At 50.8% G+C, this 23,924-nt stretch overlaps 1 protein-coding gene across 2 annotated transcripts in view; it reads left to right on the top strand.

The window, feature by feature from the left end:
• The window catches only part of ZFHX3 (zinc finger homeobox 3), a 174,288-nt gene that overhangs the window by 115,863 nt on the left and 34,501 nt on the right, over positions 1 to 23,924 (top strand). For both annotated transcript variants that reach the window (XM_055818473.1, XM_055818472.1), the window contains exon 5: positions 20,449 to 20,559. In XM_055818473.1, coding sequence (XP_055674448.1) covers positions 20,449 to 20,559 — 111 coding nt within the window. The remainder of the gene's footprint in view (positions 1 to 20,448; positions 20,560 to 23,924) is intronic.

Below are 23,924 nucleotides of genomic sequence, written 5' to 3'. Positions count from 1 at the left end.
GCTGTGTTGCTGTCTGGTAGAAGTGTTAAACTCTAACCAAACTTGTGTATTTTCACTTGGTCCCTATTCCAAAACCAGTGAAGGACCATTTGGTGGCATTTGTTCCCTTGAGCAGGGAGTTTCTTTGGCGTTGTTCTGCTTGTTGGGCACCTGTGCACATCACCCCAGTCCATAAAACGCAAAGCTCGGGTATCAGCCTTACTTGGGAAGGTCTTTGCATAAGCCATCCCCACCTGGCTGTCACAACAGGCAGTCTCCCCAGCGCATGAGCTCATGCCGGCCCCCAGGTTCTCTGTGCCATTTCAGATAACCTGAGCCACTTGGCCGCAAGCAGTGCAGAAGCCTGTGGCTTCCAGCTCGGCTGCGCACTCGTGCTGGTGACCTCCCTCTGCTCCTGAAGCACTGGCCAGAGCAGCAGAAGAGCTCAGCTCCCAGGTTTGCGGTTGTGTCAGACCCCGGTTCCTGCTGAGGGCTGTGGAAGTGCAGCGCTGATGCTGCAGCACGAGGCGCACAGTGCCTGTGCTCACAGGTGCCAGCGGGCCGGGGCTGGGGCTGGGGCTGGGGCTTGGTGGTGGTTATGGTGGTGCTGGGCACTGGCCTGCGAGCCCATGGGTAACTGAGGTACCACCAACCTCCGCAGTGCTGCCCACATGATGCTTTTATTTCAGTGTCTCTTACCTGGCGAAGAAGAGCGATAGGGATAATCATAGTGAGTGTTGAGGGTGCACGCTGTGGCATACACCAAAAATGGCAGAGAGCACCAGATCACCACAGGACGTTCTACCCGTGTGTATAACTGTCCGCGTGTTTGCTTGCATGGTGCAAGTGCTGTGGTGAGCCTTGGACCTTGCGCTGCCAATTTAACCTCCATCCCCAAGTAGCAAACCCCTCAAACCCCTGCACGCCGCCCAGCACGGCTGACAGCAGGGGTTGATGCCTTGCATTCCCAGGAAAGGCTTTTTCCTGTGGCTGCTGCAAAATCCAAAAGGAGAATCACCTTATTTTTTAATCTTTTCCTCAGATTGTGGGAGAATTGCAGAACACCGAGGCCCCCTCCCCCTCTGGTGAGGCGGTAGGGATTGGATCAGACGATACAGAGTGAGCATGCTGAGAGTGAATCCATTTTCTCTCCTCCATCTCCCCAGAATAAATTAGAATTTGCCTGATTTAATAAAATGGCTTCATCTCTCTGCCATCTTTTCTATCTCCCATGCGTTTCATCCCCACCCCCACTGCAAAATAATAGATCTCGCCGTATAGCGTCCTGTTATAGGCTGGCAATTTAACATGTAGGGTACGTATGTGAGCATCTGCATGCACAGCCCGCAAAGGGGTCCGGCCACTGAAAGTGCACAGAATTCGTCCCTGTATCTCAATTTCTTTATTGTCAACTGTGATAGTTATAATTGCTGTCGAGGTCAGTGTAATTTACTGTCCATCTGTCATTAACCTGACCTCACGGGTGGATGTGACTGCCATGCAGATATTGTTTGGGGACTGGGAGTGGTTAGTGATAGAAATTTTACAGCACAAATTTGCCCCAGCCACTTTTCTCTTTAATTGGCATGTATTTGTCTGTGCATAGAGTGGAACTGTAGCTCTTTGCCACAGACTGAGAGGAGGGGTTGTTGTTAGAATTTAGATGGTTTCGCTACAGCTGAACCTTTTTCTCTCACTTGAATTTGGTGTTTTAATTTCTGTTTCCTAGGTTGATTTTTTCCTTTCCGTTCTGACACTAATTATGCCAGGCGCATTGGGAGCGGTTGCTGCTGAGAGGTACCCAGCTAAGTGTTAAGAAAGGTTTTAAAAACAGACTGAACTCTTTCTTAATGAGGCTCAATCGTGCTCTCCATCGGGTGGTTTTGTTTTGCTGATCTGTCAGTTTTTCAAGGATTTAATTGCACTTTTTTCATATTAGTCTTTGAAATGGGGCTAAGCAGCTTTCTGTAAAATAAAATATAAAAAAAGGAGATATGTTACTGGCTTTACTATTTTCTGGCTTTGCTTTCATCACTCTAGGATCATCATCTGCCAGTGACTCCTGGGACACAACAGTAGTAAAGAACAAAATTTATGAGTGCAGCAAACGAAATGGCAGGCTAGACTGCTATGGCAGCTCCGAAATTGTAAACCCTTGCAGGCAATTTTCTTTGCCTCCCTGCTCTTCAGTCTGGCTCCTGTCATGTCGCTGCTCAAGCTAATCTTAGAAGACCTTCCAAACGTTTATTTTGGAGGAAGAAGCAGGAGGCAAAAGAGGGTTGAGAAGCGCTGGAGTGGCTGGTCCAGCATATAGCTTCTTTCCTGCAGATATGACACGAAAATGGTTCAGAAGTGAGCACTGCTGTGAAGCTCCAGAGCAGTCGGAGACTCCCAGAGCAGCAGAGGTTGGCGGGACCTCTGGAGGTCACCTAGCCCAACCCTGGCTCAAAGCCAGGCCAGCTACAGCAGTTGGCCGGGATGGTCTCCACCAGGGTCTGAAGTGTCTCCCAATGATGGAGACTCCCCAACCCCTGTGGGCCCGCCCCAGTGTTCCAGCTCCTCAAGAGCCGGGAGTCCAGGGGAAGCGATGCAAAGTGGATGATGTTGGGATGGGAAGAGTCAGGAGAGAGGAGGTGGATGTATTTGTGATGCTGTTATCTTTATGGCATAGAAAAGCATGTTTGAAGCAATCAGCATGGAATTCTTAATTGCTTCACTTACTTCTGCTCTCCTCGTGGGACAGATTGAACAAATGCAAGAGCTGCCAGGACCCTCCTGTTAGCGTGCTGTCCCTGCTGTACATACTATTTTTAACTAGCACTTTGTTTTGCAAAGATGCACAAAGCTGCAGCTTTTTTTTTTTTTCCCAGGGATGCTAATAAACAGCAGAGGCAGTAAGAGCTTTCTGATCCGCCTGACAGTGACTCTGCTTTCTTAGCCTGCAGTCCATTTTTCCTTCTCTTTGCATTTACATTTCTTTTTTTCCACTTTCTCTTCCTTTCTTTTAGCCTTGGTTCTCTTCCTCCATCTTTCTTTTTTTCATGTTTCTCCCTTAAATATTTAAGAGTCTCTTATTTCTAGTCTCAGCCTAACAAAAATCCTGTTTTCCTTTCCTGGTTCAGATGTGTGCCTGCCTTCCTCTTTCAGTTTCCTGCATACCTCTCACGAGGATGTAAAATCCAAGAACCAGATCTTTGAGATTTCAAAATAAAATAAAAGTAAACTCTGCTTTAAAAACACTTTAGCAGGAAAGCCAGGCTAATTGTAAATCAATGAGTCTTAAAATGCAGCATTGATCTCCAGTTAGAAGTTTGAAGGGGAAAGCAGTAATTACTGCACTGAAGGTAGATTTTTTTTTTCTCTTAGTAAGTTCTGGGCAGAAGGAAGGCTCATTAGGGCAGCACTTCGGAATCTGAGTAATTAGTTTAAAAAGTACTTTTGTGGTGTTATTCCCATGGCTAGAAATTATCGGAGTCTTCACAGATTTATAGTTCAGCTCTGATAAGGTTTGATTTATTATTGTGTTTGGCGGGGAAGATCCTTCCTACATTATCACCTGGGTGAATATCCAGAGTGGGGATGAGTCCGGGCAGGATTGCTGTGGGCGCGCAGGGCTGCCACGCGCCAGTGGGTGCCGGTGGGTCACCCCAGCGTTCCGATGGAGCTGCCAGCCTGGCACGCTGCATCGCACCTGCGGCACTGCTGCCGGGGCTGTGTGACAGATGGATGGGATTTGTGCAGCAAGACGGCACCGTGCCCACAGCGAGCAGCGCCTGTACGTCTCGTGCGTTTGTGCAGCTGTGCGCTCAGGTTTTGTTTCTTGGCTGGCCACCTCTCCACTGTGGCTGCTCCTCAGGCCTCATCCTTGTGCTTCCCAGACTCAGGAACCACGTCTCACGCTGCCCCGTGCCACTCTCCCTGCCATCCTGCCTGCCCGGCGTGCACCCTGCCTGTGGGCCTGGCTGTGGGAGCGCAGGCAGGGTGCTGAGCTGCGGGGCGGCGGGGAGCCCCGATAGAGACATGCTGCGGCGCCATGGCCTTGCCCCTTAGGCTGAGCTGTCACCCCGCCGTGTCCCCAGAGCTGCAGAGGTTCTAGGACACACAGAGCGGGTCAGGGTGTGCACAGCTGGCCTGAGGGACCAGGAGGTGATGGCGTGCTGGAGAACCAGGGCCATCAGCTACAAGCTTGCCTGCTGCCAGGACAAGTGCCCATGTGAACCCTAGCAGCAAGAAGAGGTCATGTGTACCCTAAAGCTTGTAGGTTTATATTTTTTCCAAATTCTTTCATTACTTTTAGCATTTATATCTCTAGATATTTTCATTAACCTTAATTTTCTAATCCCTTTTGTGAATATTGCTGAATTCTTGGCCACAACAACATCCTGTGATGGTGATTTCCACAATCTAATTACCAAGTCTAGTTCTGTAGGAAAAAGTGTTTGTTTCATCTATGAGGTCCTGTGGACCTACTAGCCGCTGGGTTTCCTGCACTTACACAGCTGCACAGGCAGAACCGAGGAGGTCAGCAGCTGGGGAGAGGGACGGAGGTCGGGAGCATCGAGCGACATGCTGATAGTTCCATCTGCCTCTGTGGCTGTGGGAGTGTTTACCAGGCTCACTGCTACAGTGCAAATGCTGTTCCAAAGGAAAGCAAAACCTACTGCAACAAGACAGTTGATGTGGCACATCTTTGAGCCCTTTGTATCCTCTCTGGCAGTGAGCTGATGTCTGAGAGCACCATTGTCCTCCTGGGCTGCTGGATCCCACGGCGTGGTGGGCATACAGGGTAACTGCTGGCTGTCCAGTTGCATCAGCTGGTAATTCAGCAGCTGGATGCTGAAATCGGCTACAATCACTACCAAGTGTGGCCTCTCACAGGCAGAGAAAAACTAAACCCAGGTAGGATGGGGTTTGAGCTCTTTCTGAACGTGTTCTGCTGTTGAAACCTCTTTGGCCAATAGACCAGTGGAAAAGGGAGAGGACAAAGTCTCTCTAAGTCAGAACAGGGGCTCTTACTCCTTGTGCACATCATTTGCCTCCTGCCAAGATAACTAAGTCCCTTCTACTCGCTAGTGGGAGAAATGATTCGGAAAATCTCCCTGTCTTCAGACCACTGCCAGTTTGTGCTCTTCTGTCGGGTTCTTCCCTTTGCCACCTTTCTCAGGGAAGCAGGGCTGGTCTCTTCAGTTTCTGTCCAGGGGAGGTTTAGGTTCAGTGTTCTTTATACACTGCTTTTCCCCAAAGATTTGGGCAAGGGGTGTGTTGTATTACCCTCAGTACTGTGTGTAGCATTGCAGCTGAGACTGCCAAGCTCATGCGAGGCCGTGTAATGTTCTCCATTGGTTTCCCAGCATCGGCAAACTCCGCATGTGAGCAGCACAAGTCCTGCTCTCCTTTTTCAGGTTGAGGTTGTCAAAATGGATGCAGGTACCAACCGGGATGTGGATGCCTGCAGACCCATGTGACAGGGCTGTGTAAAGATGCAAAATGGTCCAGGTTCACTCTGGAAGGTGGGTTAGGGCAGAAATATTAAGGGCTTATTGTTCTCTGACGAAACGGTGCTAATTGTGGGGAACTGACCCCGTAATTAAAATCAATCTTGTGTGCAGGGAGGCTTTCTGGCACAGCTCTTGAGCTCCTGCCTGTTCTTTGGGAGTGGGTTTGTACTCCTGCTCATCTCTCCAATGTGTTAAATTGAGGTAGTTATACAGTCTGACTTCTTAATCTGACACCTCTAGCTGTCCTAGTTGCATAACTCGATAAATATTTTTACAGAAATTATTTTGTTTGCAGTGACTGTTATAGATCTGATTCTGCAACGGGAGGAAAGGGGAAGGTCTCTGGAGGCAGAAAACCCTTGTGTGGCGGAAAGCCTGCTGGGAAGTCAGCTCAAGAAGAATTAGAAACCCTTTAAATAAATGCTTACTTGACATGACTCTGTCTTCCACAGTCTAACAAGCAGGGAAGCGAATGGCAGCCGCTGGCCAGAAATTGATTGCATTAATTGATATGCCAATAAGAGAGCTTGTTACATCCGCCATTGGTTAGGAGGCCAGCTAACAAGTCCCGCTGATCAATGGAACCAATAAAGATTTCATCCATTAATGAGCAACATGGTAATTAATGTTATCCATAAACCAATTAGCCTGGGTAGCTAATGTGCTGGTTAGCACAGTGAGTGGCAGAGCCGTGGGTGTGCGCAGGCTGGCCATCCGGTGCGAAGAGGGCATCTCCTCTCCCGTGCGACCATGGGGTTCAGGGAAACAAACGGCTCCCTCTGGGCCTCCCGGAGAGGAAGAAAGTTGGGAGGATGGCTGATGGGTTCCTTTTTCTGGAAAGGGATGCATTTCTCTAGATCTACGAGGCAATTTCAATGATTTCTTTATCTTTGTTTTTTTTAACCTTTGTGTGACACACGTGAGGATCTTTTCCACTTGTAACGTGTTTTCTGGAGCTGTGCAGGTTTCCGTAGCTTGTGTTGAGGCAGCACAACACAGTGTTTGGTTCCCCTCTCTGTGTCACTGGAAAGCTGTTTGCATGCTCCACCTAGACCCCGACCTCTCCTGTCCAGCCAGCAGGAGCCGTCGTGCACGCTGCTGCGTACACTTTCTCCATGCCACCTGCATTAATAACTGCTTTAGTGCAGCAGGCTCAGTGTGCGTGTTGAAGGCTGCTGTCTAAAACCACTTGCAGCAGGGTTGCCTTACACTGCTAACTGCCAGCTGTTTGTCTGCGTGGCTGCTGGTGTCACTAGCGCATGTGGGGTGGGTGACCTGGCTCACCGTGGGATCCCTGCAGAGGTGCAGGGGCCTGAGCAGGGTCCCAGCAGCTGCTCAAGCCATCCCCTTCTTCAGCCGGGGGCCAGCAGTGCCCTGGGAAGGGCAGGACGCCGTCAGGGGCTGGGCTGCCTCACCAGAAAAGGGGCACAAACCGACCGGACAAAACTCCTGCCACCGGCGGCTGTTGAGGGCAGCCCTCTGCCTGCGGTGCTGCCTGCGGCAGCCCAGAGGTTGCGAGGTGCTGACCTGTGCGCAGGGAGGGCAGCAGGGACATGCCCCGGCGAGGCGGCGGGTGGCAGAGGGGCCTCGGGAGGCGGCGTGGGCTCTGGCCCCTCTGGGGGACAGCGATGTCCAGAGGGATTGGGGCCAGAGGTGCGGGAGCAGCCCCAGAGGCACTGGGCAGCTTCAGTCCCCCTGTTCCGCTCTGGAGTTACCTTGCATTGTTAGATATTGACCCTGGGAGACCCCTTGTGGATTCCTTAATTGAAAATTAATACCAGATCAATGCCACGGGCAATTTGCATATTGATCATAAACAACTTTGAAGGCACCAAGTGTGTGTTGGATCAATAGAGCTCTTGAGCAGGCTGCAGTGGGAGAGCATCCCCGCGCGCCGCTCTCCAGGAGAGGTTAATGCTTGGGAAGTTTGGTGACGGCCCCGTGCCGGCGGCGGTGGCAGCGTGCCAGCCGTGCCGGGGCGGTGTGTGCCTCACTGGGCTCGTAACTTTTTCTTATGGTTCGCTTTGGAAGGGGAACTATGGGAAGTGGTTTTGTTTACTTGTTTATTTTAAACCAAACAAAGCTCAGAGGCTTCCCCCCCTAAGGGCGAAGCTGCCGTGCCTGCTGGGCACACGGGCCTGGTGGGAGCTCACGGCCGCATTTGGCATCATCCCTCCATCCCTCCTCTTCCAGGATGCTGTGCTTATTTTGACTACAGGTTTTCAGAAGCAGGAGTGTTACTTTTCTGAGGACACCAGAAGAGATCTCATCAGTGATTTTTTTTCTGGCATTTTTGTCCTGTATTTGCTTTTCAAGGGCAATGTTTAGTTTCCTTCTCTGCCTACTTGGGAAATTCACAGGTTATTTCAGAATCGTCCTGGGTTGAAGGGAACAAGTATTTCAGATCCAACTCCGATAAAAACCCAAACACCTCATCTGAAAATATATAAAGCACCCTTGGAAGCTTTCTGTTAAAGAGGGATGTGTGTGGGCTGCAGAGATAAGGCATATGGATGGGCACTGCTTCGCCTGCCCACTCGCAAGCACGTGTGCCGGTCATGTGGAGCAGAGGCAGCGCCACAGACCCTGCAGGGAAACTGCACCTGAACTGGCTGTAAAGCCGGAGTCAGCCGTGGTTTGGGAGTGGAGGGGTGGGCAGGGCTGGGGACCTGCTTCCCAAAGTTGCCACTTGTTTTCAGAGTGGTACCGGCCGCTTGTGCACAGCCGGCGGCTCCGGGAAGTCGCTGTGCATCTGATTAGCGCATTACTGAGCTTTCATTGACTCGGCTGCGCCACGCTGATGAACTGAGACTGGGGACAAGCGCTCGTAATTGAGAGAAATAAATTCTTATCACAGGCTTCTGCTGGAGCCGCCACCTGTGCGTGCGCCTTGGTCTGGGTTTCAGGAGCATCTTGAATCCCTGGAGCACCCGGCGTGCTCTCGTTAGTTTTTGAGGAAGCAGAGCACAGGGACTGCCAGCACCGAGGAGTGGCCCAGGGTGGCCGAAAGGCTCCGTCCTCCCAGCCCACCGGTGTTACCGACCCAGTGCTGCCTAACTGGTGGGCTGCAGGCCGGGCAGCTTGTGAGCCACGAGTACCTTCAGTGTCTCCTTGGGAGCCTCTCCATGCTCTTCCCTTTCCCTTGGTCCTCTGCATTTCACTCAGGAGTTGGAGCAGCCGTTCAGCACCCTCCATCTTTATCTTGGATTTGATGGAAAGTGAAAGATCCTTCCCTGGTGTATGACAGAGGACATGGGCATCATAGGGGAAAGTACTCTGCCTCACTGCAAAAAAAAAAAAAAAGGATGAGTATACAGTTTCTTTGAAAAGAAACACATCTCCTGTTTTAAACTAAAAGGAAAAGAAAGAAAAAAAAGTCCAGGGGTCAGCAGGGCTCTGCAGTTTGGATGCGGCGTGGGGTTGTGACTGGTAGCCCTCCCTCCCTGCTGCGGAAAAGCTGTGTTTGGATTTCCTTGGCTGTTAGCAGCCCCCGTAATTTTGTCCATTCCTCTGGGCTGTGGAGCAAGCTGCCTCCATTAATGCAGCACTGGTGGTGGGTGAATGGAAAGGCTTCACTTGACATCCTCTGACCTCCCTGGTGCAGCTGAATATCGGAGTCAGGGCTGAGATTGCAGTCGCTTTCAATTACTCGAAGCCAAGAGAGGTGGAGAAAAAGGGCCTGTTGGCTCCAGGAAGCTGAAATCTGCTGCTGCTGAAAGCTTGTTAGTACAAGGGGAAAAGCAATTACTGTCATTCTGCCAGTGCCACTAACCCAGACCCAGGGAAGGGGCAGCTCAGCCCTAGGACATGGCCATCTCTGCTTTGGTGGTGATGTGGGCTCCTCAAGTGCATCCTCAAGGACAGATCCAGGGCTGTAAAGCTGTGAGTTTTCTGGGGCCCCACTGCCTGTTCTCATCAGCAGGTGTTTGCTGTGCATACGAGAGCTTGTGTATGTTATCTACTCCCTCTGCTGCACCAACCCAACCTGCGTTTGGTATGGGAGAGCTCTGCCTGTGGCTGAGCGGGACTGGCGGAGGGGTCGAGGCGAGGAGAGGATGGCTTGTGGGCTGTTGACTGGCAGGGCTGGAGGCAAAGCTCTGTGTTTGAGGGGCTGCCTCGCTGCCATGGCCTCTGTCCTTCAGCAGAGAGGTGAGACCATAGCTGTTCACGCCAAGAAGCTTTGGTATTGCACCTTCATCTCGGGCTGGTTTTTACGGGTTAGCCTGTGGAGGTAGCCCGCTTCTGGTGACCAAAGTGTCGAGAACCCCTCAGCTGCCTGGAGTCCGTGTTGTCTCTATGTAGACCTGCTGGGTATATCTGCTCTGTCCTTCCTCGGAGTCCCAGGGGATGCTCCTCAAGTTTTCACTTTGAAATCCCCTTAAAAGCCCACAAGGCTCTCTGCAGAAGTGTCTTTGGTTGCCACCACCAGCTGCATGTCTGGCCTTTGCAGCACAGTTGCACTTCTCATCTGCTTCGGCAGAAATAACCCCATCTGTTCCCTGATTCCGGTGGTTCCAACAACCCTGCCAATTCCCTCCCGTGCCTCCACGACCACCTCTGCCTTGCAGGCAGCAGCACGCCCCATGGTCATCCTCTCGTATTCTTTATTCTACATATAATTTATGGCCATTTATGATTTCCCATGTTCACATATATTGTTAGTTCCTAGAAGTAAGTTTCAGGAAGAGCCTGGCAACACAGCACTGCAATCGACATTACTGTGGTCTAGTCAAGAATGAACTGACAAGACCACACGCTTCAGACCCCTTTGGATTCACCCCGTGTACAAACCATCCTTAGGTACATTTGCTTAGAACCACTGATCATTTTTTTCCCATTCTGTGTTACAAAAACCTTCCTCACCAGGGACAAGGAATGATGATTTGCCGCAGACCTCCACACCACAGTCGCCCAGGGGCAAGCTGGTCATGCTCCCCTGCTGCCACGTCAGCCCACCACTTCCCCTTCACTGCCCTTTGTCTGGGTCTGTACCTTATGGAACAATATGTTGCAAGAATGTTTTAATTGTCCCTAAACCAGGGCACTATAATTATGGCTTTCCTAAGTTTTTAGCTAAGCTTAAAAGAACTCCAAACATGCTGAGGTTGGGAAGCACTTGGGGAGGGGGAGAGAGAAAGGGTCGGCAACATACTTTTTCTTGGAGTGATACCATGAGACTGAGAACAGAGTGGGAGTTCTAGGAGTTGTATCTTAAAAAAACTAAACCAGAAAAAGGACATTCTAGTATATAAGTATGGTTTCTGATGAAGTTACAGGGCAGAGTTAAGGTTGTTGGGAGTGCTCGTGTGCGTAGCCAACACTTAAGGCTAAGCATGAATTAGTTATAGCTCATTTTTGTCACAGATACAATATTCTCTAGATGTACGTTATCCCAGAGTCACTTCCTACATTTTTTCTGCTAAGTTTTGAAGTCAGCTTTCACTTCAGCTTGGCTTTAGTACTGGTTTTGTTTGTGCATCCAAAGAGTTTTTCTGGAGTGAGCTTCTTCACACTGAGCACACAGCACCTCTTACTTTGAACACCTTGCTCCCTGGTGTTGCCAGCTGAGGACATGCAGATGCGTGGCGCTGGTACATTTTCTGAAAGGTGGAATATGAATTTCCTAAAGCGTCTTGGCCTCTCTGAAAACACGTGTTTGCATCCATGTGACTGCAGCAGGTCACCAAAGCCGCTCCCCAGCACAGCCAAGCCTGGGCCAGGCAGTGCAGAGTGCCTGGGACAGCTCAGCGCCATTCGCAGCCTCCTGTCACTCTCTACAGCTGCCTGAAAGGAGGGTGTAGCGAGGTGGGGGTCAGTCTCTTCTCCCAAGTAACAAACAAGAGGAGGAGAGGAAAGAGCCTCAAGTTGTACCAGGAGACGTTTAGATCGGATATTAGGAAAAATTTCTTCCCCAACAGGGTTGTCAAGCCCTGGAACAGGCTGCTGAGGGAAGTGGTGGAGTCACCGTCCCTGGAGGGACTGAGAAGACACGTAGACATGGTGCTTAGGGACATGGTTTAGTGGTGGGCTTGGTGGTGTTAGCTTAACCGTTGGACTTGATGATTTTGAAGGTCTTTTCCAACCTAAACAATTTGGTAATTCTATAAAAACCCATCGTGTTCTGCTCCGGCAGTTTTGCTGTGCGTTTTTAGCAGAGGGAAACCGAGCTGGGGAGGGGGCGGCTGACAGGGAGGAGTTGCGAGGAGGGAGGTGAGCAGGCGGAGAGGAGGGGTGAGACCAGAGAGGATGAGAAGTGGGTGGCGGGGCAGGGCCGCTGGTAGGGAGCAGATCTCTTCAGAGGCGTGAGGAACTGGTAAGAATAGCACGGTGTTGATGTACCAGCTACAGGCTGGGTGGGGGGGTGGCCACGAGAGAAGCCGTCCCAAGGCACCCTGGCAGTACCCAGTGTGGCTGGTCCCAGTAAGGACACCTGTGGGGGGGAGTCCCTTCCTTCACAGAATGTGGGCTGGGCACCACATCCCTGTCCCTGGCAGCCTTTGCTGCACTCCTGCCTTGTCACCTCTGCCACCCGGCCTCCTCCAGCCTCTTCCTCCCTGCTGGTCCCCTTTGTCTCCTAACCCTCCTCCTGCGGGTCTCCGCGTTGGAAAGCACACGTCCTCTCCCTCCAGACCTGAAGCTGGAGATGGGTTTTCTTTTGTTTTGCTGTTTGATTGCTGTTTGTGTTTTTGCATGAGTCTCCTTTCCAGCTGATTCTGGTTTGGAGCTAGGTTAAACTGTGCAAAATACTGTTTAAAAGAAAAAAAGAAAGGAACTTGTCAAGATGCATTTGTTAGATCACGTTTAAAAAGAAATAGAATTGAAGGTAGGTTTTGTCCAAAGAAGGGGAGGCTGAAAAGCCGTCAAGCCGCAGGAGAAAGCCCCTCCTTTGTTGTCCTCCTGACATTGAAGTGTAATTTTTCATGGTTATTTGGACTGGAAAATGGGGGGAAAGGGAGAGATGGGCTTGCGATTATTACCCATAAATGACAACACAATCACATCACGCTCCACTACAAACATGCTCAAGGAATTTGCCTTTTTTTTACATTTCATGTGTGAAAATAACAGCAACCTTTCTAGTTCTGCTGAAATTCAAGGGGGCAAATCCCTGTTGGGTTCCGCTGACTTCAAATTTAGCCCAGTTTACAAGAAAAAATGGACAGCCTTGTTTCCAGGAACAGGGAGAAGTTGGTGCCATGTCAGGGAGGGGGTTCTCAGATTTGTGTCTCTTTGCATGGAGAGGCCAGCATCCTCCGGAGGTATCTCTGGCAACGGCCACAGTTGTCCGAGCCTCTTGGGAGGTGCGTGAGGAACGGGCACTGCGAGGAGCCCTGAGCGCATGTAAACGTGGCACGAATCCCCGTCTCCCTCTTCCTTTGCCGGATAAACCTGGCCTCGGTCGGTGACTGTCAGGTGGGACCAGCTCGTAGCCGGCTCGTTTGTGCAGAGCTGTTCTCTGGTGACGCTGTTTTCTGCAGAGCAAGGCTCTGCCTGACTTTGCAGGGAGGTGAAGGTTTCTGGAGCAGTCAGGGCCTTTCCCGAGCTTGTTCCCGCCACGTCTGAGATCCAGGTCTGCTGGAGTGAACAGGACTCTTGCACCCGTAAAGCTTATGGCAGTGACTGTGTGCTGCCACGCAGACGGGCTTTGGCTTTCTGCTTGGTGTCCTACTCTTCTCTTTCTTTAAAACAGATGGTGGCAGGTTTCACTGCCACTGGCTCCTATGTTTTTTTTAAGACAGAATTTGGTTTTTCTTCTCATTATCTGTTTTTGATAACATTGTTCTCTTTCCTAGTGCTGCTACATTTTGTAACCAAAAGCACAAAAAAAAAAAAAAAAAAAAAAAAAAGGGTTGCACGATTTATCAGCCCTCCCTGCTTGCCCCCTGACTGCAGGTACTTCTCAGCTGTGTGGGGCCTCTGGCTGGAGCTGACAAAGTGACCAAACACAAAAATAAGAACTGTGTGAAAAGCATTCATATTTAAGGAGAAGAGGTGTTAACATCTGGCAGAGGGTCATCTCATTTCTGTGGATCAAGAAGCTTGTTTGTGAGATAACCAGAGACCTCGATGCTGTTGTAGGGTTTTCAGATCTGTTCAGGGAAACCAGCCAAAAATTCTGAATTTTCTCTTTGGAGCAGAAAACAAAGGAATAGAAGTTAAAAGTTCACAAACAGTTCTTTAGCCGTTGAATTTCTTGTTTTATTTATCTTGCCTCTATACTTAATTGCACAAAAGCCCAATAAACTTTCCCTGCCTGGAGAAGATAGGCAGCTGAGGATGGCTTTATCAGCGGGGGGCACATTCATAGTCAGCATTTTCTTTTTCGTCAGTGAAAGCAGTGCAGATATGCTCTGACCATGGTCCGAAGCAGGGCCATCTTGGAAATAAGCGTCATTAATTCAAGATACAGGTAGGATTATTATTGCTTTTCTGCAGCCTTTTTTCAGGTGATAGGACTCACCCACCAGCTTTTGCATCAGGGCTGGAGCTCTGTGACATTCCTCTTGTAAGCTGTACCTGGTGCTTTCTTTTCATTGTTTGGAGTTCTGTTTTTTCCTTTCAGGAAAACAATAGGAATAAACAAGTTTATGTAGAATAATCCAGTTAGGAGCTGGCACAGGGTGTATTTGTGCATATATATATATATGTATGTATATGCATCCTGAATCTGAGCTGCAAGGGCAGTGACTGCCTGGTAGCCAAGCTTACCCTAGGTGACGTGCCCCAGATGAGCTTGAGCTGGGTGAGAAATACAAGACGGCAAAAAAAACCCCTCTGAAAATGGATTTTACCTACATTTCCATGTGAATGGGTTTTCTTGTCTTCAAATACAAACAGTCTGCAAGTCAGGGAAAGGTGGAAAACTTTTTTTTTCTGTTGAGCTGGTCACAAACAGTGAAAATGTTTCCAGGGTGTTGCTCTGTGTCCTGACCCTTGCCAGCTTCTCTTCTTCCAAAAAACTGTTCCAAGGCTGTGCTCTCGCTCAGAGTTCAGCACGCTGAAGGGCGAGTAGCAGTGAGTAGGGTTTGTCACCACTCTGTTCCATTGTGGGCCACCGACAGCTTCAGCAGCACATGTGGCTGCTCACCTGCAGCCTTGTGCTCTAAGCACGTCCCCGGGCAGGGTGTGTTCAGAAATGCAAGGGGGGAGAGAAGACCAAAAGGCAAACCACTGTTTGCTCCTCTGGCTTGGGAAGCTTTGTGTGCCCCAAACAAAAGCCATGCTGCTGGCTGTGGGACGGGTGCCCCACAGGACTCATGGCCATCACCAGCGGTGCAGAGACCCTATGGCCTTTCCAGTTGCCCGGTGGGAGCGGGCATAGGTGTGCGCTGCTGCTGCTGCAGCGATTTGCCTGTGGCTGGGGGCAGCGCCCTGCCTCCTGCTGCAGCGTCTGCGGGATGCCCGGTCCCTGTGCCTGCTGAGCCCTGCAGAGAGATGCCACCTCACGCGCATGGGGCTGCAGCAGCAGGTTGGACGGGCATGTGTCCTTTTGCACTAGGGACACCGGCTGATGCTAGAGCTGCTTCCCAGGCTCTGCATTTGCTCTGTTCCCACAGCTGAATGTGCCCGTCCCATGTGATTGCTGTGGTGGGACCACCCTCCCCATGCCTCTGCCCCATTGGGGTGAGCGACTCTTTCTGAGCCAGTGTCTTAATCCCACATGGGCACAGTTTTGTGGACAGCTGAACAGCAGAGCTGTTAGGATGAGCTGCATCGGACTGCGCTCAGTGCCCTGGCACAGCTCGGGGGCAGCTGAGCTCCTCGTGAGCTTCCCAACGTCTGGGAGGGCATAGACCCTCTGTGGAGCACCTGAAGCCCCTCCTGCTTCCATAGGGACCTAGACCTCAGCACATCTCCTCCCAGGGCCCCAGGACCTCACATCTAAACTAGTGTAAAGCAGTTGAACTTCTGAAGCGTGCTGGGCTGCAGCCCGGTGGTGTGACCCTGGGGGAAGCTGCCCCTCGCCAGCTGGCAGCTCTCAGGGAGCCAGCACGGTGGTGCCAGCACGCGTGTCTGTGCGTGTGCAGCCGTGCAGCTGACTGCACACAGGCCATCGCTGTCACCGCTCCTGACAGCGTCAGCTTGCAGAAGTCAGCCAGGTCTCAACCCTGTCTTTCTACAGGCTCTTTTGGCTACTTATCCTGAAAAAGGGAGTATCAAAGATTCTTTTTGTTTGAAAGGAGAGACCCTGTGTACAATTAAAACTTGTTTCTGGTAAACCTCATTCCAGGAAAGATGAGCTTTTAACAAAAGGCTTTTGACAGCTGCAGGGTATTTCATTTTTTTAATGCCAAATGAAAAATCAATACATTTTTCTAGGTTATACATATTCAGAACAGGCTTGATATTTCCATTATAATGGAAAATGGGTGTCTGCACATCTCGCCTGTCAGAGCTGCACCACCGCATTTTCCAAGCCACTGCTAAATATTTCAAACCTGATTTGATTGTGGTTCATGACAGCTAATGTTTCTCAGCTCTTGAGCCTGCCGGAGGGTGGAGAGGCAAGCACACGCTCTTTCTCTCTCATCCCTACATATCCACCACCCCTGAAATGCCCCTTATCCCTTTGGATAAGAGATCAGGGTTTGTTAAGGAAAATCCAGCTGAGAGAAGGAGAGGTGAGAGGGCTGTTCAAGCTGGCCTGGATCCAGTTGGGATTTGCTGACTCTCCAACCCTCAAACTTTCTGGGTTTTGAAAGGGGCAGAAATGTGGCACCATGGTCCTGTGCGATAGCGTGCAGGGATTCGGGCACTTTTTCAGTGTGCAACTGAGTCAGAGATTCCCTGACATCTGCAGATGTCAGATACTCATGATTTTCCAGACTCTGCTCCCTCTCTCCCCCACCACACCATAGTGAGTGGTTTAATTTTAAATTAAAAGGAAATACCACTATCTAAAATGATTTATTCATGAAGGAAGAAAAGACTCTTCCTAGGATTTTGCATGGGGCAGATTTGGTACAATGGAAGAGAGGCTCCTTGGACTCTGAGTGCCCCACAGTTACACTGGCTCGCTTTTAGTATTGACCTGAACCCAGGCAGCTGGAAAATTCCTTCAAGAAAATATATTAATAAAGCATCACAGCCTCATGCATAGCACTCCAGCACGGGGACCCGTGTGCAGGTTGTGTTCTTTGTATTTCAGTGGGACACAATCCCCCCTGCCATGCAAATCCCACAGCAGCAGCCCTTGCACCTGCCCTTGTGAGCTTCCTGCAGAGGATGGAGCCCACTTATCCTTCCTGAGCTCATAAAACCTGTGTCGTCGGTGTTTCTGGAAACCACAAACACCAATCTGACACCTACGTCCTCTGGGCATGGGCTGCAGCAGCATCTCTGGCCTTCCAGAGCGCCATACTAAGGTTCCCAGGTTGGGAGTCAATCAACCCCCTTGCCTCTTACAAGACATCCCCTATGGCAGGACCCTATGACCTCCACTGTTCAGCATCCACGCTACGCTCTACAAACATCCTGGTCAGAGTCCTTGACTAGCAGAGACTCCCAGTACCCTGCTGAAATACTGCAGGGACTTCAGACCCTTTGGATATCTGCTCTGATCGGGAGGGATGCTGCTGAGAGTGTACGGTTTTAAGCTCAGTACCTTTTTTAACTACGGGATGACTGGTGGAGTTTTTATCAATTTATTTGAGGAAAATACCGTCAAGGCAGTAGGTGAACAAGCACCAACAGTGCGTACAGTTTCAGGGAGGTAGGGTCATACAGTAACAAAAGGGTCTTGTTGGTTTGGAAATAAATTCCCTACGTCTTGCTGCCCACAGCCTTGTTCAGCCTTTGGGAGCAGGTGGTGAGGCAGTCTTCACACTCAGCTGCAGGTCTGTGCTATGGGCTCTTCGGATGTTAAGCCAAAGACAGGGGTCAGCTCTGCTCAGATGTGCGTGGGAGCAGCATGGCACCAGGACTGGCAGACAATGAAGGTGGAAGCTCAAAAGGCCCTTGTTACGTGTGCAGCGATTGAGGAGAAAAGCAGACCTTTCCCTACCAGGTGTGATGCTGGCCCTGTCCTCTCAGAAGGATGCCTCAAAGCAGTGCGGGAGGATGGATGGTCGGGTGCGCTGCGCACATGCGTTTGCTACCTGGACCTGCTGTCGTGCCTCAGAGCTGCCACGGCAACTCAGCAGCTGCAGAGCTGTCATCAGAGAGCGTGGGTGCAAATCTTTCGGGAACAGGAGCTCTGCTGCATTTTATTTTCAGTGTTGGAGGATCTCATTGTTAGAAGCCGTGTCGGATCACATGCTTGAGCCCTGCCTGGAGTCTGTTGGAGTTCTCAGCAGTTCAAAGCCCTCTGCAGTGCACATAGCCGGCTGAGAAGTGGTGTAGCTGAGGATGCTCTCCCAGCCATCCCTGGGATCAGCTTAAACACTGGGGCTGCGAGACAAGTTAGGCTGAGCGTAGTGAGAGGAGTTGCATCCAGCTTCCGAAACAGTCTGCTGGAAGAGGATCACAAAGCAGCCAGGAGTTAACACTTCCCTGAGTCTCCGTGCCAGGTGGCTGCATCCCTGGTGGGTGCAGGAAGCTCCCGCTGTGTGCCAGGGAACGGAGCAGGATTGTCCTCAGCAAAAGCCCTGGGAGCGAGGAGCTGCATCAGGACGGGACCAGGGCCTTTCCCGGGTGATTTGGAGCCTCCCTGGGCCGTTGTGTCTTGTACTTTGCTCCCTTCCCATCCTGCTTTTTAAAAAAAATGCTCTTCAGAAAAACCCGGCTCCTCCAGGAGTGGGGAGGAGAGCGGTTGAAGTGTGCAGATGCTTTTTGCAGCCTGCCTGCCCAGCACGGAGGCGTTTGAGCCGAGGAGGCAGATCCTGCCCTTGCAGAGAAGCCGTGTGCAGGTCGGGGCCGGGGGCTGCCGGGGCCGCCCGAGGGGTGGGCTGCGCTTGCCAGCACGGGGGGCTGCAGGCCCGGCTGGGCAGGAGGATTTGCCATTTGTAGCCTTGTTTTTCATCATGTTCCACCGCTATTGGTATTCATAGCTCACATTTTTCCGGTTACTGTCAGCCTGGGCTTTCATCCATTTTAAAGAGCTATTTTTTCCCCTTGTTGATGATGGTGATGGTATAAAGACAGATGGTGTAACTGCTTATGAATGTCCTACTTTATTCCCTGGAACCAGGCGGAGCGCTGAAGACGCGCGTGGCTCCGCAGGCCGGTGGGCGCGGGCCCGGCCGTGCCGCTGCTGACCCCTCCGGGCGGCGGGCGGCAGCGCCGGCACCGGGCTCGGGCCGCGGCTCGCAGCGGGGCCGGGGCTGCTCCGAGCCTGCCGCGGCGGCGGGGACCAGCTCCGAGCCCGTCTGCGCTGCCTGAAGAGCCCGGGGAGCCGGCAGAGCGAGCTGCGTCCAGAGAGAGGTTAAAATGAAGATTTACATACAATAATAGAAGCCCTGTCATGAAGGTTTTTAATAAAGCCAGCCGAAATCTGCTGCCTCGGTTGAAGAGAAGCTGTCTCGCCCTGCCTGGCAGCATTCTGAAGGCACCAGGGTGGCTGGGCCTGGGGGGTGGCGGGTAGCGGTTTGTTGGGTTTTTTCCCTAGAGAGGAAAAAAAATATTTGAATTTTAATTTCTGAAATGAGAATCCAGCTGCTGATCTCACAGCCCTTCTTTCCAGCAAGACTGAGCACTCGTCTCACAGCAGACTGCTCATCTCACCCCTGCATCAGTAGCTTCTGTCTCCCTACGTGTTGGGTGCCTTCGCCCAGCGATGCCGCCTGTTGCACCTCTCACTCTGGGGTCCTCTTTTCCCAGGTGAAGACCACTGGCATCCCTGCAGCTCTTAAGACTTACCAGCTTTAAAAGCGTGAAAATCACAGTGCTTCCACTTAATATCAGTGCTGATCTCCAGACGCTTTTGCAAGTTCCTCCCTGATTTAGGTTGTCACGTTCTCAAAGGGTACTGCTGAGTATCTGCGGCCTGCTAATATTTTTAATCTTGATTTCTAGCCCTGTCTTTGTTAGGGGGAGGATGGGGGTGGTGCTTTAACTGGTTAGGTAGTTCAGATAAAACCTCAGGATAGCCTAGGATTTTCCATGACCAGATAATGCAAAAAAGAGGATATAATGAGTTAAAAGTGCCCTTTCTTCCCAATGTTGATGTAGCCCCCATCAGTTACATGGTAGCTGTTGAGCTGCACACATTATAGGTAAATACCCAAGATACTAGATGATAAAGTAGCTGTTAATGCCCTGGTATAAGAGATCTGGGCTGCAGCTCTCTTCCTCCCAGCATCCCACCTGATGAGGTGCCGTGCCGTGCAGTGTCGACATGCTCCATGCCGCTGGCCTCGACGCACCGCTGCTTTAGTTCACGGGTGGGGCAGTGGCACTGCGTGGTTTGTTCTGAGCTTTCAGTGCTTCGTTGAGTACTTTTTCTCCTTCGTGCTTTTGCACCTGTGTGATACTGCCTGTGTGCTCAAACTCTTCCCATGGGTGGGATGAAAACAGGAGCCCCAGCAGCTTCCTCCCGTGCCTCGTGTCAGGGCCGTGTCTGCAGGAGACCACGCTGCTCCTTGCTTTGTCTTAGCAGAAGTGAGTGGCAGTGTTTCTGAATTTGGGGGTCTCAGTGACCAGGGTCAGTGATACACAGTGCCATTTGGTCCCAAGAGCTTGAAATGGGGATGGGGATGAGGAGGAAAGCTGAGGCTGAAGGTGGTGGAGGCTTCGGTCAGTCCGTGATGCTTCTCTTATCCATGGCATGGTTGGATAGAACCTTCCCATACCAGGCAGATGTTTTACTGTACATTACACCACAGGGGATGTTAGTAGCTGTAAAGTGGTAGAAGTGGGTGAGAATCATCATTTCATCTAGCAGGTAATGTTGGGAGAACGCTGGGTGACACTGATATCTGCCACTCAACACTGGTACTTCAGCGCTGGCTGGTGCTCTCGCTCAATGGCCGTTACTTGCTCTTCTGTTTTGACTTCCATTTTTATGTTACGCTTTCTGCTTCTCTTGTTTCAGAAGAATCTATTGAAGATGTTGAAGGGCCCACCAATGAAACAGCCGGTGATGCTGAAGAGCCTGCCAAGGAGCAAGAGGGCGGAGGAGACAAGGACCAGAGTAAATGGACAGGTGGGTTTTGGTCCCTCTTTTTCTTTAAATCCAGGAAAGGAAAGTGAGAAGAGCAGCGAGCTGTGAAACTCTTTCCCTAAAGACCGCACCGTGCAGCACTGTCAGCCTGATGTAAGTGTTGTCCCCTGTGAAGTCTTTGGGTGTTGCTTCATGACACACTCGCATAGTTTGAGCCACGGTCAGTCACGTGTCCACACTCCCAGCCCTGGGCTCGTCCTGGTGCAGTGGGTCGGAGCTCCCTGGTGCTCAGTGGTACTGGACCTGAGCCCCGGGCAGTGGGAATCAGCAGCTGGGAGAGGAGGAGAGAGAAGGGAACACTGCTTCTGGCAATAGGTTGGATTAAGCCTATCGTGAAACCCCACCCTATGTTGTTAAGACTTGAGAAAGTGTTAGCCTACTTTTTCATCATGGTCCTGGCTGTGTTAGCAAGATTTTGACACAGAAAGGCAGAGCAGAGAGGCAGACCTTGTGCTTGTGCTCTGTTAACTGCTCGCTTTCTGCTGGAGCCACGGCATCCTGAAACAGAGACTGCAGATGCACAGCAATACTTGCGTTGGTGTAGTAGAATCTGAAAGGTTTCTCTGCAAAATCCTTAGATGGATTAATTATGAAGGTATTAGGTTACAGTGTCTTTCCCAGAAGATGGTTGCTATCTTGCAGAGGTGAGTGGGAGGAATCTTAAATGTTCCTTGCCTTTGAGCAGAAAGCAGCTGCAAGTTTGTCCTCCTCTGCAGCGGGCCTTTCCCCTCCTCAGCCGACCGCTTCAGCATAGATGTGGAAGGGGGAGGCGCTGGAGGCGGCACTTGTTTTCCTTGCCCCAGGACAGAGCAATTCTGACCCCCTGTTTCTGTTTCTGCACAGTAGCCCAGTCGGTTTGCAGGCTTAGGGCTTGGTACGATGCCTCTCAGTCTGCCCAGACTCTTCTTCCAGGCAGCCTTCTCCTGCCGTGTTGGTGGCTGCCTCTTGGTGAGCCACAGCCAAGAGGTATTTCAGCTTACACAGTCTTCAAAAGGAAGAAATGTGGTCTTTCACCTCAGTACAGTTTTAATCTTAACCAGTCTCAGTCTCTGGGTCATTGTATTGAGATTGATCAATCAATCAACTGGAAGACGTGTCCCAACTGGTGAAGAAAGCAAGCTGCGTTTTAATGCGTGTTGAAGCTCCTGTTCTGGGTCTCAACTGCACTCACTGAGGTTGCTCTGTATATTGCTCCCCATCACATACCTGTAGAGGAGTGAAGGCGGAGGGTTGATCAGCATTGATAACATGCAGCTGTGGCCTTGCCTCGAGGGCAGTGGGTTGATTGACATGGATGATGTGCAGGTGTAGCTCGTTCTAGCTAAGTGGTTAAATGGCACTGAGGGGTGGGGGATGGGTGGTCAGATGGGGGGGGGGGGGCGGCGGCGGCGGCGGGGGGTGGGGTGAAGAGTGCCTGGCCTGGCCTGGCCTGGCCTCTGGAGGAAGGACAAACAGCATGGACAGGAGAATCTGACCAACAGTAAAAGCCTTGTTGCAGCCTGATAGCTTGTGCTGCAACAGTGGGTGCCCCGTGTGAGGCTGACTGAGTTGGGCCCAGCTACAACAATGGGTGCCCAACGTAGCTGAGACAAGTGGGAGAGCCTGTGCCCTGTAACAGACACGGTGAGAGGTGAGCCGTTGCAACTAACTGATACGGGTGTATTGTGATATTTGTGGTCCATCTTAACTCAAATTGCAACTCATACCCATTCTTCTACCCAGAGATGCAGATTTTGTTTGGCTGTAAGTGATTTTTAGTTTCTTGTTGTGTGGGATTGTGTGATCCCAAGCAAAAGCACACTTTGTGAAGTGTCACAGAAAGATGTTGGTGATGGATATATATTAAATCTTCTAAAGGGTAAGTAGGGCCCTTTGCCCAAACCTGAAGCACTTACAAAAGCTGATCTATGTGAAAAGATTATTTTTATATGTTAAAACATGTAAGGAAAAATGAAAAACCTACTTTTTAAGCCCTTCACTATCTAGAAGCTCTAAATGCAGATGGTTTTATGCCTTCATCCTGCCTGTGAAATTCCTAACCCATTTTTGGTGTTTGTCAGTCAAACAGCAGATAAGAAACAGACAGCTTCATCAGGTCTTCAAAGGAAAACACGCAAAGGAATACACAGGCAACGTGTGTACGCCCACAGAGCTCTGGACAGGCCTTGTCTAGAGCTGTTGCAAGGCTAAAGAGTACAGCCTCAGCAACATGTATGCGTGTGCTCTGGTTGAGTTCAAGTCCTGCTTTCAAACATGCAGCAATATCACCCTGAGCTTCAAAAATGTTTTCCACAGTTTATGTACAGTGGATACGCAAGGCAAGTGCCATCATGGTCTTGCACTGTTCCTGCTTTCGAGCTCCCTTGAGGAACGTGGCTGTGTTGCCATGTCCTTCTGGACCTCAGACATGGAAAGGAATGGAAACTAGGTCAGGTTATTCATGACGGCCACAGAAGAGTAGTGTCCACATGTGCAGGAATATCCAAATGCCATGGTACTAGTTGAGTGTAACCAGGGAGGGAAACTGGCAGTATCAAGGAAGGACTCGCTTGCTCTAAGAGGAGACTGCAAGAAAAGAGCCAGTCTGCAGCTCAGCAGAGTGGGAAGGCTATCAACCACGACATCCAGAAGGCTGAAGAGCGTAAAGCCCTCTGCATTCATCCTCACTAAACAGGCTGACCACACGAGGGACCAGAGCAGCCTGTGTCAGCAGCGCTGTGGGGAGAGCTCATCCTCCAGCGGTGAAGGGACAGGCGGCAGAGCACTGGTTAAGCTACGTGTTGTCACACGAGTGACCTGCTGCTTCATACCTGGGCATTTTGAGAAAGTGACTGAAGGCACCCTCAGACCTGTCAGGTGTTCTCTCTTGTGAATTTACAGAGAACAGGGGAGGTACTGTGTGGGGACAGACGTGGCGCTTATCTTTGGTTAATAGAGTAGCTGGGGAACCACACACCTGGCAGCTCTGTTTGCCCCAGATTTTCCTGGGAATTGACCAAACAACTGTTTGTAAGTACTGATGGGAAGATAATGAGATGAGTAACAGTCGACACAGATTTGTCAAGAATAAATCATGTCAGCACGACCCAGTTTCCTTCTGTGTGAGGAAGGTCCTGTTTGCAGTCAGTATCTCGTATCTTCTCCTTAGGAAGGCTTTTGATGCTGCTTTTCAGGACAGTCTGAAAATGAAGCTCAAGCATTATGGTGTAGGTGAAAATATTGTGGAATGGGTGTATTTCTTCGGCACTGGAACACTCTCTATTTCTGAGCTTGGAGTATCAAGAAAGTTGAGCAAAATCAGAAAGCCCAAACAGCAAGAATGACCCAGAACAGGGCACAGTCTGCAT

This window comes from Falco peregrinus, chromosome 14 (genome assembly GCF_023634155.1).
Source record: "Falco peregrinus isolate bFalPer1 chromosome 14, bFalPer1.pri, whole genome shotgun sequence".
Lineage (NCBI taxonomy): Eukaryota > Metazoa > Chordata > Aves > Falconiformes > Falconidae > Falco > Falco peregrinus.
The sequence above is the reverse complement of the archived record's forward strand: the minus strand, read 5'-3'. Positions and strand labels throughout refer to the sequence as shown.